Source organism: Microchirus variegatus, assembly GCF_963457635.1.
Source record: "Microchirus variegatus genome assembly, chromosome: 6".
NCBI classification, from domain to species: domain Eukaryota; kingdom Metazoa; phylum Chordata; class Actinopteri; order Pleuronectiformes; family Soleidae; genus Microchirus; species Microchirus variegatus.
This window is the reverse complement of record NC_139807.1, coordinates 28,995,849-29,013,135: the sequence shown is the minus strand read 5'-3', so window position 1 is coordinate 29,013,135 and position 17,287 is coordinate 28,995,849. Positions and strand designations below refer to the sequence as shown.

General features: G+C 40.9%; 1 protein-coding gene across 1 annotated transcript in view; it reads left to right on the top strand.

Annotated features, from left to right (window-relative positions):
* Positions 1–17,287, top strand: part of LOC310928534 (protein TANC1-like) — a gene marked incomplete at both ends in the record, with an annotated part of 63,200 nt that overhangs the window by 12,822 nt on the left and 33,091 nt on the right. Inside the window, 4 exons of the mRNA XM_083891101.1 lie at positions 1,080–1,367; positions 10,701–10,817; positions 12,295–12,585; positions 14,808–14,950. Coding sequence (XP_083747227.1) covers positions 1,080–1,367; positions 10,701–10,817; positions 12,295–12,585; positions 14,808–14,950 — 839 coding nt within the window. The remainder of the gene's footprint in view (positions 1–1,079; positions 1,368–10,700; positions 10,818–12,294; positions 12,586–14,807; positions 14,951–17,287) is intronic.

Below are 17,287 nucleotides of genomic sequence, written 5' to 3'. Positions count from 1 at the left end.
TAAATCCAATATACGCCAAGTGCCAATCCCAACTCCGGATAAATGGGAGATGTTGTGTAAGGAAGGGAATCCTTGACTCTGCAAAATCAAATATGCGGCTCCACATCATCATGGAGACCTCTTGAGAGGGAGATGACAGGAAAAAACATATAGTGAAATAGACGTGTTAAGAATTCATGGTTCGTCACCAAGTCTAAGAATTTAGAAAAGTGAAAATGAGTTGGGTATGACATCCAAGACTTTGCGAGACCCTGGTTTTCTGCTAACAGACAGTCGGGGGAGTGGAGACATTTAACCATCATAATGACTCCAAAGCTGTTAAATCGGGGTAAAACTCCTGCGTAGTTCTGCTTTAAGGAAGGATCCTTGACAACGAGGAATACTCTCCTGACTTACAGGAACTGAACAGAGCCATTATTAATTGGATGAGTAACACCTGTACTCTTCTGCCTAAAACATGTCAAAATGGCTGCTCTGTCAAGGGCCCATTATATGTGTTCGGATGAGTTATTCCACCATGTGGAGCATGACACACAGGAAAGACTAGAATTTATTTTAAAAGTGCCTATTTAACAAAATATAAAACCACTTATCACCACTCCCTACGTGGTGATTGACAGGACGGCAGATGCTACAAAGCTTAAATTCAAGTCCTTGTCAGACGTGTGCACCAAACCCCCGCAGCCAGTTCCTCTATATTGCTTGTGCCACTACGGCCTCGAGCCTCCAGCTCCCCCCTGTCAAAAGTGGGACACTGCTGTCTTTGTTGCTTATGTGTGTGATTCTCCTAAAATAGGACACTTTTTTTTCCCTCTCCAAAGAGGGACTTTGTATTTATAGTTACAGACGAAAGGGTAAAGGGTGCATCGACGACACACACTCTGATAAGATGTAAGTGTGTCAAACAGCTGTGTTTTATTGCTGAATGAGAAGCATGTTGCAGCTTTTTAGTCAATACCACCTGAAACAAAAGTGCAAGTAAGCAATTCCATGCATAAGAAGTAGGATTTGATTTTCTTGCCTTTTCTGTTTTTTGTCGCTCTTTTCGTCTAAAATCTAATTTTCTTTGTACGGATCAGCAACCACCACGAGTTCCTCTGAGAATGAGGAGCGCAGCATCTCCAGCGAGCTATTGACCAAGGACGAAGGCCCGGTGGCTGGTGCTGGTGCTGGTGCAATGGGCCGAGTCAGCGAGGACCGTCACGCTGGACCATACAGGGACAATCTGAGCGCCCAACCAGATGAGGCCTTACCTAAAAGTGACATCATGGAGCACAGGACGCCGCCAGCGCCTAAAAGACCCCTCCCACAGTACCACGTAAACAGCACCTCCTCCCTCGTGATGCCACGGCCAAATTCTGTGGCAGGTACGTTCACTTTGGTTTTTTTCAGCGTTTGCTTATTTTGCAATTGGAGTTGCAGTTTTGGAATTGTGGGTAATGCGCTTATTCTCATCCGTGTGCACTTTAATGAGGTGATCGATGCCACTTTTAAAGGGATAATTCAGTTTTTTTTGAAGTATCGTTGTATGTTAGGCTATGGCAGCGGCGGACTGATTCCGCTGCTGCTGAGAAAGTAGTCCCTCAAAGGGCCGTTACAATCGATTTGCCTCAGGTGCACTGTGGAGTCGGTATGAGTGTTTATAATATAGGGCAAACGCGTACCATTAACTTGCGCTAGCCATAGCACCAGCGAACTCGGCAACTAGAAGAACTGAATGAAGTTTCTTGAAAACGTCTCCAAACGTCTCCATCACACTGGCTGAGTTGGAAAATAGGTCTTATGTCCAAAATTCCGAACTATCCCTTTAAACATTTGCTTATTTTGCAATTGGAGTTGCAGTTGTGGAATTGTGGGTAATGTGCTTGATCTTATCTGTGTGCACTTTAATGAGGTGAGTGATGCCACTTTAAAGGGACAATTCAGTTTTTTTTTTAAGTATCGTTGTATGAGCTGCTTCTGTTATCCTCGGTGGACACTCACTCTCAATAATTATGCTAAATATAGGTCATATCAGGCCACACGGATGGTATAGTTGTTAGCTCTTTTGCCTTTGCAGCAAGAAGACCTGGCTTTGTGACCCAGTTGGAAAAAAAGGGCCTTTCTGCATGGAGTTTGCATGTTCTCCCTGTGTTTGCGTGGGTTTTTCTCTGGTTTCTCCAGCTTCCTCCCACAGTCCAAATACATGCAGATTGGTGGAAAATCTGCAATTCCGGTCCTCAGGGCCCGCCTGCCCTGCATGTTTTAGATGTTGCCCTGCTCCAACACACCTGATTCAAATGAATGAGTCGTTATCAGGCTTTTGCAGAGCTGACCATTTGAAGCAGGTGTGTCAGAGCAGGGTAACATCTAAAGCATGCAGGGGCAGGGGGCCCTGAGGACCTGAACTGAGAAACACTGCTCTAAATTGACCATTGGTGTGAGTGGTTGTTTGTGTCTATATGTGGTCCTGCAATGGACTGGCGATCTGTCCAGGGTGTGACATAGGGCAACCCTATGCCAGCTGAGATTGGCACAGCTCACCCCGTGACCCTCATGTGCAAGGTAAAGCAGTAGAAGATGGATGGATAGGTAATAATCCCTAATGTCAAAAAGATTTGATCCGATTGGAATTTGCCATTTAATCATTTACATGGACGCAAAATTCAATCAATCCGATTGTGGTGGTGGAAAATACAGTACAGACATTTAATAAATGGATGTATTACAATTAAATATAAGTGACAATAAGTAGAAACTGATAAGTAATTGACCCAGTGTTTCAAGGCTATGGTGGATGAGTGGTATACAAGATGTCTTTCAACTGGAAGGTTGAAGGTTTGCTGATGACACAAGACTCTTAAGCTCCAGTTGTTCCTGTCAGTGTGTGAATGGGTTATACATGTGCTGCATGAATGGATATGAATGTATGAATAGGTGCGAATGGCAAAACTGTAGTGTAAAGCAAAAGTGCTGACCGAATAAACAGGAGCACGCTGAGTTTGCAAGGACTCTTTTCTGTGATGTAGTAAAGTGAAATGCGATGTGGCGTCAACACGGGGTGGTTTTATTCTGAAAAGTAAACCGGAAGTTTCGTTTTTCTACTTCCTCTCCCACTTGTTCTGAATATATGCAGCAGCCGCCAGAAATAGAAGTGCTGCGGATCCAAGAGTTGGACCTGGATCACTAAATAATATCACGAGATAACCATATACACTAGTTTTAACCTGAAAAAAACTGGTAAAGGGGTTTAGTTACTCTTTAAGGTATTATGTGAGCCTTTTGTTGAGCCAGTCAGTCAGTATGTTTACATGCACAGTTTAATGGAGCTAATGCTAAGGTAGTCCTTAGACAGGCAATCGGACAAGAGTCCAAGAATAAATGAAGAGGAGAAAATCAAGTTAGGGCCAATTCCAATTCCTATCTTAACCCTCAAGCTCAACCCTTAATCTTAACTGGCCCTCAAAACCAAGTGTTGAGGGTTATTTTGTCACTTAGAAATGGGACACCCCTTAAATGCAGATACGTCTTCAGACTGTAGGGGGCAGAATAACGCGAAAGCTGCGTCCAGTCTGTCAACTCCAAGAAAGAAGAAGAAGAACACATTTACGTCAGGATTATTTATTACGATCCGTTTGTCAGTCAAGTTATTAGGTTGTCAGTTAGTTATAAGATGATACTCATACAAATACCACAACCACGGATATATTCAGCTGACAGTTACCACACACCACGGCTTATTGAAAAGTAAACCATATAGCAAACCATCGCTTGTCCGCACCGGCCGGCTATTGACAAAAGATCGTAAAATAAAAATAAATGTTACGCAACAATGACGTCAGTAATCCATAATATGGGCCTAAACTAAGATAATACAATGGTTTTCATCATTTTTATATCTCTATTAACAAAGAAAATACTTAATTAGTAGCGTACTCGTTTCGCTGCTTTCGGCGCCATCGTTGTTATGGGAAAACATGCAATGCATTCTGGGCAGCCCTTGCTCCCAAGGGTGGTCTTGGAAAATCTCAATATTGAGGGCGATGCAGCACTTAAACTTTCCCCTCAACTAAATTTTTCTGAGAATCGGGACAGCACTTGCACAAGAGGGAGCGCACATTTTTGAGATCGAGGGTAAAGGTGCTGTTTTACAGAAATGGCGGCAAATACTTTGTTATTATGCACTTTAAATAATACATCTGAATTCTTGGGTGATATGCTTATTCTCTTTCATGCACCTTTTAACGACATAATTGGCACCACACTCACACCTTTTGCCAGAAACCCATTACCGTAGCATATACTGTCGACCGGAAACGTGTATAAACGGATAACCTGGCTCCGTCGTCTAAAGTGAGAAAACTCTGCCAACCAGCGCCGCTAAAATCTCACCAATTAACATGGTACATTTTCCAGAAACTCCAGGAAGTCTCTGCTCTCAGCCAAGAAAAGAGAATCCCACACATTTAACCCCCCGTCAAACAACAACGTGCAAACTAGCGAGTGAGTTGCTAAAGCTTCCATTATGCCGTCGATGAAGTAGGTTAATGAGCGAATGAATGTGACAGCTGTGACCTGGCTGATTAATTAACAGACTGATAAATATTGACTGAATGACAAACTGATTAAATCGATTGTTGACTTGACATTTTACACCAATTCATCCCACTTAACTTCCCCCCCACTCTGGAGCTGGATACGCACAGTGAGCACTAACATTTTTCCTTTGAGGCCTCCAGTTGTCATAAAAATACCCCCCCCCCTCTCCAGTCACGATCTTTGCGAGTGCACAAGGCTCTTTTTCTTCCTTCAGATGTCAGTTCATTTGTGGTTGGAGCAAAAAGAAGAGATTCCCTAAGGAGTGGATTCACAGTAACGCCTGCCAGTTCCTCCTGTCAGCTGGTGCTTTCATTTAGGCTCTCTTGATGGAACTCAGCATAGAGATTAAAAAAAAAAAAAAAAAAACTACCTCCAACTTTTACTCTACATTCATGAAACAGCAACGTTGCATATATGCATACATGACACCATACATTAGGTGACAAGAGATAAACTAAAACTTGTATTATTTATGATAAGTGCAGAGAGCACAGACCTCCACCAAGGCTTGTTGTGTAGACTTTTCTATAAGCATGCAATCACCTGCTTGTATGACTTGTTTTTACAATGGCTCGCAATTGGCAAATTAAACATTTTGAGTTTTGACGCTAACTGAAGGCCACATAGTTTCACAGATCCACTGTGACTTTCTGGATCTCTATAGAACTTTAGGTGCTTATAGCTATTACCGTCTTACATAAGCAAGACAAAATCCATCGTGACGTGCCAAGATGTCGCTGAGATATACACATCTGAACTTGTCCAATGGGACGTCCCATGCTTCGGCGGTGCAGAGTAGCCTGTGGCTTGGTCAAAGTAGCAGGTACACTCTTAGAAATAAGGGTTCCAAAAGTGTTCTTCTACAAGGGCTGGAGTTTTACCTGAAACCATTGGTTTTTCAAGGGTTCTTGGTAACACTGGTGGTTCCAGTAAGAACCGTGTTGGTCCAGTGAACCCTTTGGAACCCCTTTCCTGAATAAGGGGTTTTAAGAGGGTTCTTGGTTACACTAAGGGTTCTCCTATGAGGACAAGCCAAAGAACCTTATATAGTTCTACTTGGCACACTTATTTCTAAGACTGTAGGCGTCTGACTGGGACTGGCTCCAAAAAAAAAACTGTTGGGTCAAAAACTACAATAATTAAAAAGAAAGTCCAAGAAACATGAAGAGGAAGACACAGATACAGGCATTTCCTGTAGAAACCAGAAGCTTTTTATCCCCAAGAATTCGCCCAGCAGCACCTCTGAAGCTGCTGGGTTCAAGATATGAACCAGTCGTAAAAGTGATATTGATCCTTTTATCTACTTCTCTGCCAAAAAGTGAATAAGGCTATTTTTCTAAATGTCAAACCATTCGTAAAAAGGTTGAAAAGGTGCGATGTTGGGTTTTCTGTAAATGGTGTTTTCAAGTGTATTAACTGCACTGACTGGGGGTGAGAGCGAGGGGATGAGGGGACGCAGGAGGGTTTGTTGGACCAGGGCTGCACAGCTGACCTTTAAAGTGATGAGGGATCAACAGGAGTTGGAGGGTAATCAGCCATGCTGCCATCAGCAGGGAACAAAGCAAGGTGATCTGTGAGCATGGGGTAGGCGGCAGTGAACAGTGTCCCATCAGCATGAACTGTCAGAGGAGGGTGAGCTGGTATCCCTGTGTCAAAGCGGCTGAAAATGTGTGTTAACTCTTTGGTCCACTGAGCCATTTGGCATGGCCGTCTTTAGCCAGCGATCTTTCTCATCCCACTCCACGCCTCCTTCACACGGTTCTGCTGCAGACTGTTCTCCAGCCTCTCGCTCTCGCAAAAAGGTTTTGTTGATTTTTTCTATCTTCACTTCACCACTTCAGCTCTCGCCTGACAATTACTGGAATAGCCTCCGTGTTCCTGTCGCTAAAAACCCTTTTTAATGACTTAAGTTGAAAGGGTTTTCATGCGTTTGGCGTTCCGGAGTTTTATTATTTGCTTGTCGCTGATCTATTTTATTTCTCTCATAGTCGCATTCACACTGTAATTGATGTGCCTTGCATCAGTGAGGCCCCTTATTGTCCTCGCTGTACTCCACAGAACAGGTTTCATGTGCCTTCCTATTAGCCCTGGAAATGATAATACAGCCTCTGTGGCTTTCATCTGCACTGCTGCAGGATGATGGACACTGTGCAGAGATGCCACAGTGATAGCACGATACAAAGGGATGACAGAGACATGTGACATGTATGTGCTGTTATATTCTCAAAAACCCCACTTCCATGTTCTACACTCTTAGAAATAAAAGTGCTAAGTAGAACCATATACGGTTCTACGGCTTGTCCTCATAGGAGAACCCTTTTTGGCTCCAGGTTCCACCTGGAACCCTTTTGGAGGGTATTCCAGGTATTTGTTTCCCTTGTCCTTCATCTGAAAAGGGGCTCTGTCAAGCAATACTATCAGACCTGACTGAGGGAGAGTTTGTGTGTATACAGCGGCAGAGCAGGGACGGACAGGGACAAGAAGTACTTATACCATATATATATATATATTTTATTTATTTATTTTTTTTTTTAAATAATAGAATCAACTTTTCATGGATAATTCTTTGTGTTTTCAGTCAAACTCCAATCTGTTTGCAACCGGCTCGCTTTACTCGTGCAATGATGTGCTTGTCTCTATATACAGTATCTCATCAATTACTTCCTGGGTGCAGTACAGGAATGTCACTGGGTGACACAAGAACTAAACACTGCTGTAGTGAGCTGATTTTACAAGGATTATATTGTAATGGATGTTTGTTTATGTTTAAAAGATACAGACTACAGTTGGTTTGTTTTTTTAAAACTGTTATATGTGTAATATGTGCATCTTTATTTCAGTTCTGTCTTTTGTGTAGGCCTTTTTTATTTTATGGCCAAAATTTAAATGAAAAAAAATACTGATGCATCTATTATGATGTTCTGGATCTTTGCACAAGCAGATAAACATGAAAATCAGTTAAGAGCACAAACTAATTTAATGTCGTGTGACGCACGTCTGATGGTGGAGTGATGCGGTGATCTGGCCGAACGAAGGATGCTTAAAGACGTCCAGTCTCTTCAGACTGTGAGCTGTGTGTAAACTGCTGCCTGAAAGCTTTAACTCGCTCTGTGAATACTGCATTTAACATGTAGTACATGGCTATAGCAGTGTGATGTCATCATGTGTTTCTTATCTATAGTCTGTGTGACAAGACCCTCCGTCCACAGTATGTTAGAGATGAGTTCAATATGACCCTTGTTTTTTTTTAATCCCACTCTGAAGAGATTAGAGACAACAGCAATTCCAGCTTTTCAGATTTATATATATATATATCAAATCAATGCATGACTAAAATGGGTCTGTCTGTGCAGATTGGGTTTCTTTTATAATACTATACAATCTAATACCAAAACTAATTACAGTTTCCTTAATTACACACTAAAATGTTTGACTGTAAATTCACTGTATGTATATCATACAGTATATTACTGTAGAAGTAAAAAAATGTAACTGTATAAATTTTACGTTAAAGCACACAAATATATGAATTATTTATTAAGTTATCAAAGTTCAAACATGTGCAATGATAGTGATGGAGTTAAAAACCTGTGAAATCGCATGTGATGATATAACCATCCTTATACACAACCCAGGATTATGAATGAGAGCAGACCTAAATGTGCAGAAAATCAATATCACTATAAACCAAGAAATCCCAGTGAACACTGTGACTAATCTGGTTAGTCCTTTGTCATGCTCGAATCCATAAAACCTCTGAGATTGGTTTCTCCTTCATTAACAGAGCGACAGTGAGTTAGGAAAAGGCCGAGATGAGACAAGATCAGTCGTTCTAAACTCTTTTTCTCACCAACTGCTCCACAGATGAATGACATTTAACTTTGGAAGCCTTCATCTGAGGAGCTGTGCGTAGAAATTAAAATGTAGTTTGTGCTGAAATATCAATTTCCCCCAGGAGTTCTGATATTAGTCTTTGACTTTTACTTTCTGGGCATTGAATCATGCTCTACTTTTTTTATTTGTTTTCTCTTTTTTTACAGTTTATATAAGAGATGCACAGACACCACTCATTTCTGACTGAGTACAAATACAATATGAGTAATAATTCTGAATTAATGTGGTATTCTAAGAGTGAGCACTATTCATTTATAGTTGCTGTTCTCTTTGAACATGTGGGTTTGACATTAAAAGACAAGGGATCAATATTTTTAGATTTTATTTCCAGGTATTTCCATCCAGAAATGTTCAACAACTCAAAATATAGCCTTCATGTTTGTAATGGAACACATATTCTTAGGTGAGCTTAATTTTTAGAATTAGATTTAAGTGAATAACTTAATATTTAGTGGCAAATCCTTTGCTGTACATCATGTGGACACCAATATCTTAACTTTCACTTTTATTAGTCCATGATAGTATTTTGAGCAACTTTTCTGTGCGTAGGACATTTGCACCAATGCATTGGCCACCTCGATATAACCAGCCATTTCAGACACATCATGCTCCAACTGCATGCCAGACATTTGTCACATGACTGTGACGGCAGACATCACTCTCTATGACATATCGCCTTTGTTTAGAACATGTATGTTGTATTTAGGGTTTACTGATCGTACTGGATTTAAGTTTTTCTTTTCCTGATGTCCGATCCAGGGGTTTTGATTAGACTAGCTATGGTTACACGTGTGAAGTTCCTTCTTTCTGAAAAAATGTGTTCCAATTGCAATTTACAATTCCGTCATTTACATGGATGCAGAATGAAATGATCAGATTGTGGTGTGCGTACACGTGCAAGGCTTTCGAGGAAGAATCTAACAGACTCCCGCTTCTGTAGTGAACAAACGCTATTACTCGTCCACTCGCCGTCTCATTTTCGTTCTCTTCCGAGTCTGTTGGAATGGATATACAGCAGTAACAGAACCAGGAAGTCATGATCCGATCGAGTGTTCCAATCAGCATACAACAGCCGTCTTGTTGGGATTGAAGTTTGTTTCTCGGATCAGAGTTTTCAGAATGGATTTGGTCTTAATCGGAGTAATGGCATCCATAACAGTTACAACTCACAAACTCACATAAAAAAACATTGCATTATATTTTGGGGGCCTGTAAATGGTTAGAAACATTGCACGCCAGGAAAAAGGGAAAAACATATAGTGTATACATATATATACTATACTTGGGCTTATAACTGATACTATATATATCAGTTATTGGCCCAAGTACTCCCAATATACCGGCATGTTGGATATCAGCAAAAAAGTTCACTTTCAAGTTCAAGTCATCCCTAATTCCATCTATAACATATGTATTCTGCAATAGATTCATGAAATATTGAATTCACAAAACATTAATGCAGTGAAAAATAAATCAAAACCTCTCAGTGTCAATTATAATGCAAATATTGTGTGTGTGCAAACGACTGTCGCCGGAGATGAAGTTTCAGTGCACATAATCTTTCTCTGTGTTCTGCTGTGCAATGATATATTATATATATATGTATATATATATACATATATATACATATATATATGTATATATATATATATACATATATATACATATATATATGTATATGTACTGTACATATGCTATAATACCAGAAAGAGGTGATTACATTTTCTAAAGGAAAAAGAAAGAACCAACTGACAGCACAGTAACTTTATTGTTGTCAGTTGCATGAACTGAAGACTCGGTGTGTAAGTGTCTTTAAAGTGAACCAGTCTCACATATTAACTCTGAAGTGAGAGTGGGAGTATAGATAGATAAAATACTTTATCTTTTGTTGTTTGCTCTTCTGTGCATACTATACTGTGCATGTTTGTGTTCCCACTGACGATGACTAAAATGTGGTGTCATGTGACGTGTGGGACAGTATGAAACATTTGGCGATTTCAGACTCGGCTTCAGATTACAAGATGACTTGTTTTGCTTCTCGCTCAAGGTCGTTGAGCATTTATCGCTGAGAGCAACAGCTGTTTGTGTCTCCCGTCTCCATGGATACAATCATCGATTTAAGCGATGAATTTGACACTTGTGTGGTATATGCATGCGTCTCTTTGCACATTCCCCTGCATCTCACTCTCACATTTCTAATCCACTCCTCTTCCCTTCTCTGGTTCCAGCAACAAGCTCGACTCAGCTGGAGGATTTGAGTTATCTGGATCACCAAAGGGCGACAGGACACAGGGGCTCCGTACGCAAACACAACACAGCTGGACGCACAAGTGATGACGCCAAAGGTATTTTGTGGCTTAAAGGTGACGGTGTGCAACAGCTCAGAGGTGGATTTTCAACACTATACGTCACCATGGTGACAAATCTCCCAAGTTAAGCACCATGTTGGGGGGAAAAAAAGACATTAAAGGGATAGTTCAGAATTTTGGACATAAGATCTATTTTCCGATTATTTTTTTTACTATTTTTTTTTATCGATGTACATATCTGTGTTGATAGAATGTTTGAAATAAAAGCATTTATGTCTCAGCAGCAGCAGCGTCATACTTCCGGCAGCGGCGGACTGATTCCGCTGCTGCTGAGAAAGTAGTCTCTCAAAAATTCATGTGATGCGAGGTTAGTTTTGTTAAAAATATTATTATTATTATATCAACACAGATATGTTCATCGATAATCTGCCGTTACAATTGATTTGCCTCTGGTGCACTGTGGAGTCGGTATGAGTGTTTCTAATGCCATGCTCGCAGGTACCATCGACTTGCGCTAGCCATAGCAACAGCGAAATCCGTCTTATGTCCAAAATTCCAAACTATCCCTTTAAAGGTCCAGTGTGTAATATTTAGAAAGGTTATGTAGCAGGAATTGGCCTGGGAATGCTTCAGGATTCCCCTGGAATAGCTGGATGATGTGGCTGTGGAGAGGGAAGTCTGGACTTATCTCATCATGCTGCTATCCCCCATGACCCATCCTCGGATAAGCACTTGAAAATGGATGGTATAAGGTTCTTCGGCTTGTCCTCATAGGAGAACCCTTTTTGGCTCGAGGTGGAACCTTTTTTTTTTAAAGGTTCCAGCTGGAACCCTTTTAAAACCCTTTATTCAGGAAAGGGGTTTTAAAGGATTCTCTGGATCAAAATGGAACCATTAGTGTTACCAAGAACCATCAGAAGCAAATGGTTCCAGGTAGAACTGCAGCCCTTGCAGAAGGCCTCTTTCGGAACCCTTATTCGGATCTTGTAATATTCTATCTATCTATCTATTTATCTATGTTCGAAGAACAAAACTTTTTCTCATATTTTTGCTTTAGTTGCACTGGATTTTGATGTTTAATTTGTCTGACTTGTTAGACCCCCGAAGTTATTTATTCACTTCTTTGTGTGTTGATTTTGGGTGATTAGTGTCTCACGAGAATTATATGCTAATTGAATTCAAGAGTTGTTTGAAACTGGCACCGTCACACGCAGAGATTTTCCTCCGTTATCCAGCAGTGAGTGAAAAAACGATCCTCTGTGCCACAAAATCTTGAACACAAAGGACACAAAACATTACCATCGTAGTTTTTAAATAATGCACTGTAAGTATATCAAAATAAATATGATGTAATTGTTACGAAATTACAGGGTCCAGGTCACACCATTTTAATTTGTCTGACTTTTAAACATCAAAGTTTTCGATGGCCCGTTTCAAATAATGGATTCTCATTTGAATACGAAGGGAACAAATAATACCCAGACTTTTAACTATGTCCTTCCCGTCTTTGCAGGGAGGTTGGTGGCGTTCAGACAAGCTGACATTATGCTCAAACCGCTGCTGTTCGAGGTCCCGGGCATCACCGCCGATACGCCATTTGTCGGTCGGGACTGGCTCTTCACGCGTCTGGAGGAGGTCCTGAGAAAAAGCAGCAGCTGCGAGGGACGCGGTGCTGTGATTGTGGGTAACGCAGGATCCGGCAAGACTGCCATCGTCTGGCGGTTGGTGACGCTCAGCTGTCATGGCACGCGCACGCCACTGGGAGGTCCCAGCATCCATCACATCCCCAGCTCCTCCCCTAAATGTAACACTCCCACCTTTATCTGCAGCACTATTATGGTCTTCCTGTGTGTGTGTGTTCTTGTATGCGTATCCTTGTGAGGACCAAAACATGTAACACGGAGGTATTTCCATCATGGTGGAATTCGGTTTCGGTTCAGTATGGAACGATAAAGCCCTGGGTCAGGCTTGTACCTTTACTCAGCCGCATCAGCACCTTGCATGACATTTCATTGGCGCGATGACAATGAACAATGACACTGAAAACAACAGACAACAACACAACCTTTAGTTCTACATTCTTAGAAATAAGGGTTCCAACAGGGTCCTTCTATAAGGGCTGAGGTTCTAGCTGGAACCATTTGTAGAATCATATAAGGTTCTTTGGCTTGTCCTCATAGGAGAACCCTTTTTGGCAAGGTTCTACCTGGAGCCAAAAGGGAACCATTTTGGAGGGTTCCACCAAGAACCCTTTTGAAACCCTTTATTCGGGAAAGGGGTTTTAAAGGGTTCTCTGGATCAAAATGGTTCTTACTGGAACCATTAGTGTTACCAAGAACCCTTGAAAAACCCTTTCTTCTTTCAGAAGCAAGTGGTTCCAGGTAGAACCTCAGCCCTTGTAGAAGAACCCTTTTGGAACCCTTATTTCTAAGAGTGAAGGGGCTGGTTATTTCCCAATGGAAACACACAAAAATATGAACAGTACTGTACCAAACCAAACTGTTCCACTTGATGGCAACACAGCAGTACAAACCATAGGTCCTGGTCCTCATAACTTAGAAGGGTTTTTGGGGGTTAAGACGGGTTGTAGAGTTAGGGTTAGAATTGAGTTTAGGTTAGGGAATATGGTTAGGCATTTAGTTGTGTTAGTTAAGGTTAAGGTAAGGGGCTGCACAAGAAAGTTTGTGTGTCTAAAAGAATCAATCGAAGAACACAGCAGACAGCTTGAAGTTGAATTCTCCACAATACTCCATTAAGGTCAGATTCTTGTATGATATTAGACCAAAAAAAGGCACTTTTTGGTGAGTTAGTAACTGGGTCATGCTCTCCACTTTCAAGTTCCCTCCTGAGGTTTCTCTGCTGATTGCACTTGTATAAGGGAGACTAAGAATGTTATTTGTTTTCTGTTCATGAGTGGCACTAAAACTGAAACTTCTTTTGTCTGGGAAAACAACCTCTCGTGCAACCAAATTCAGAACATTACAAATGAAAGTGACATGCTGTGACAGGCTGGAGAGTTTTGTTTTTCATATGAAAGTCTCGCAAAAACAAGAACTCACGGGGGTTAAAATGTCCACAAATAGATATTTTCTTCTTGAATATTGTATCACAGTTCAAACTTTTTCAAAATGTTAAGATTACAGACTGCAGTAATCATAATGTGGTATTACTATTGTAATACTATTGTAGTATTTGTGCAATCAGGAAGAAGTGTTATGGTAATAGCATCTTATAGTTTAGTAATCACAAGTAATAGTAATGGAATGGAAAATGCATGTGGAACATACAGGAGAATGCTTTATAATATGATAATTATCAATCATTAGCATTAGATATCAGTTATTACTGTAATATTACCTCCAAATTATCATAGTACTATGTTGTTACTGTACTCTAAAGTAAAGTCCCAGCCAGAATGTGGGCTCCATAAAGGCTACTCAGGCTGACAATATGGGTCCCACGCGGATTTGTACTTGGTTTACATGGTGGCCCCACTCGTGTTTGCCCACTTCAAGCCCATGTCCACTTGTCTGGGGTACGAAGTGGGCATGGGCTTGAAGTGGGCAAATTATGCAACTCCCGTAGTTACGTGTTATACGGGTGGGGCCACCATGGAAACCACGGACAAAAAACCCATATTGTCGGCCTGAATATAACCCAACATGGACCCATGATGATCAGGACGTGTTACATTACAGTACAGAGGACAGTAGGAATAGATTTACATTATTTTTGTTATCACCTCTTGATATCTGTACTGTGTTGTCAGTTTAATTTAAAGTCTACAGAGGACATAGCATAAGGGATCCTGAATCGTCAGCCTTCCCCCTTTAAAGCAAACACTCTTGCTGCGTAATGCGATCGTTTCCAGTCTTGATTACAGATGTACTAATTAATCGGAGCAGTTTAATTGTGTTTCTTCACAGACTTCACTCCTGACACTCCTCTGCACACACACACGAGAGACCTCATCTAACAAGAGTAAATGCCAGCGCTGCATTCATTGTTGCTTTGTGCTGTGTGCAGGTGGGGATAAGCAGAGTAGAACAGGCTCCAAACAGCCAGCTGAATCCCAGCCCAGCCAGAGCACTGCTGCTGCTGCTTCTGCTGCAGGAGCAAACGATGGTACAGCACAGAGGAAGGAGGCTGTCAGATGCCTGGCTGCCAAGGTACTTCACACCCCACATGCAGAAACACTCATACACACACACATATTTGCACAGCATCCGTAGTGAGGACACTCGTAGACAAAATGCATTCCCTAGCCGCTTACCCTTACCTTAAAGGAGTCAAATTATACCCTATTTTTCCAAGTTAAACTAGTTCCCTGGTGTCCTAATGAACATGTCTGTGACATGCTTTGGTCAAAATACCTTAAGGATGAAGCACCACAGCAGTTCAATCACCCTGTCAAAACAGCCCTGTTCAGAACGCTCGCTTTAGTAGTATCTCTTTAGGTCCACCTTAAAAGCTAACAGCAGTTAGCATTTGGAAAAGTGATCATTTGCTGCTCAACATCGCGTGTTTCATCTCCTGTACTTAGACTGATGTGGACCACAAAAACATGAGTTAGTCATATTTTTGCAATGCAACACTTTAGCATAGCTGTTAGCCATGCATTTTTTTTTTTGCAAACTTTTATTAGCACCTTTAGGTTGAACGAGGGAACAAAGTAGAGTATACAAAATAATTACGACTGTAACATCATCTTCCGAGGGCCTTTCTGCACGTTCTTGTGCACAGGTTTTCTCCAGGTTCTCTGGTTTTTGCCCACAGTCCAAAAATCATGCAGAGGTTAATTGGATATTCTTAATTGACCGTAGGGTTTTGAGTGTTGTTTGTCTCCGCCTTTCACCCTGTGTCAGCTGGGATTGGCTCCAGTGGAGGATAAAGAGGTGGGCAATGAATGCATGAATTCAACCACAGGTGACCAATGAGCAAATAAAAACAACAAAGGGCAGCGCAGCCACTGGCAATTGGAAGAGTGTTAATTGCGTTTTATTTTAGCAGGTTCACACAGGTTCACAGATCCTGGATATACCCACTAATTTCAGTGTGAAGAAGGTCTTATACCTGCACACTAAACATGATGCTGAATCCAGGAGATAAGTTAGCTCACACAGGCATAATGACTGGAAACACCAAGCATCCACAGTTGGATAATTGTGCATTATAGCTTGTTCCTTTGTTCTGTGAAAACTGTCTCTATATTATGTGGACAGTTTTTTGACAGACTATTTTTAGCTCTGGGTAGGAACAAAACAACCAGAAAAAAAAAAAAATGTATCAGCTTTTTTTCACAGATCAAACAAGTGAGATATGACAAGTAAAGGGCCAGTGAGCTGTTAGTGGCCTTCAGAGGAGCTGGAGAATTTGGTGAAAATATATTATTGTGTTTTTTGTGGGAGATGTTGCCGTTGCAATTTGACTTGGAATATAGTTTCTTAAAGTCAGATTCAGTTCAATGTTCAGTAATAAAGTCAAAACATGTTAGACTTACACTGAGTGGCATCTAAGAGACTTGTTTCTCCAACACATTTTCAGAAGTTTCCCAGTATGGTTCATAAAAACAATGGTTTGTTCGCTGATGTTTTATATATGGCTGTAAATTAATTGCTATATTCTGCACAAATTTGCTCTCGTATTGTGGTTTATATTGTGATTTGCGTCACAATTGTTTGACATCTTTAAAAAGTGGGTCCTCATCCAGTGATATAATGGTCTCATCGTAAGGAAATAAAACATATTTCGCCAACATAAAATCACAATAGAGACAGAGAAAGTCATAAAAACAACACACAGTTAAAATAAGATAAGTAATGTCATAAACACCAGAGATAGAAATACGAGAGAATTGTAAAAGACACGAGAAAGAGAAAAAAAATGATTAGATGAGACGCGATAAGACAAGATAATCACAAAGCCACCAGAGAACGCACACAGCAACACAAATCCACACGTTTATGTTGTTGCCGAGCAGACGACTGACTCACCTGCTCTTAACAGGAAGGATGGAAGGAATCATAATCATATTAGAGGAAACATGCTGTTTTGATGGCCCTGTATTTCTGTTGCTGTACTTATCTCAGCAGAAATGTGGTGGTAAAATAAAACGTGATCATAAACGGTCAACTGTTGGGAGTAATGACTGTCGTAAGCTTTTTAGGAAAACGGGGATGAGCTCAAAGTAATTAAAAAAAACAGAAACAACTATTTTTTTAAAGAGATGCAATGGTGCACATTTGTGACACTAGACGTTTAACGTCAGAATGTTCTTCTCTCATTTTCTGGGCACATGTAGAACATGCTGCTGCTGATTGCATCACACAGATGACATGGAAGCTTCTAAATTTACTAACTTGGCCTCAATAAGAGTTTCCATGGGAACTGGACAGACTACTTGTGATGGCGATGGTGTTCGCTCAAACGTAAAACCACTGATCGTGTCATTTTTACACTATGTGTGGACCACTTATGGTGAAAGCAGGAGGCTGTAAGCGAATACT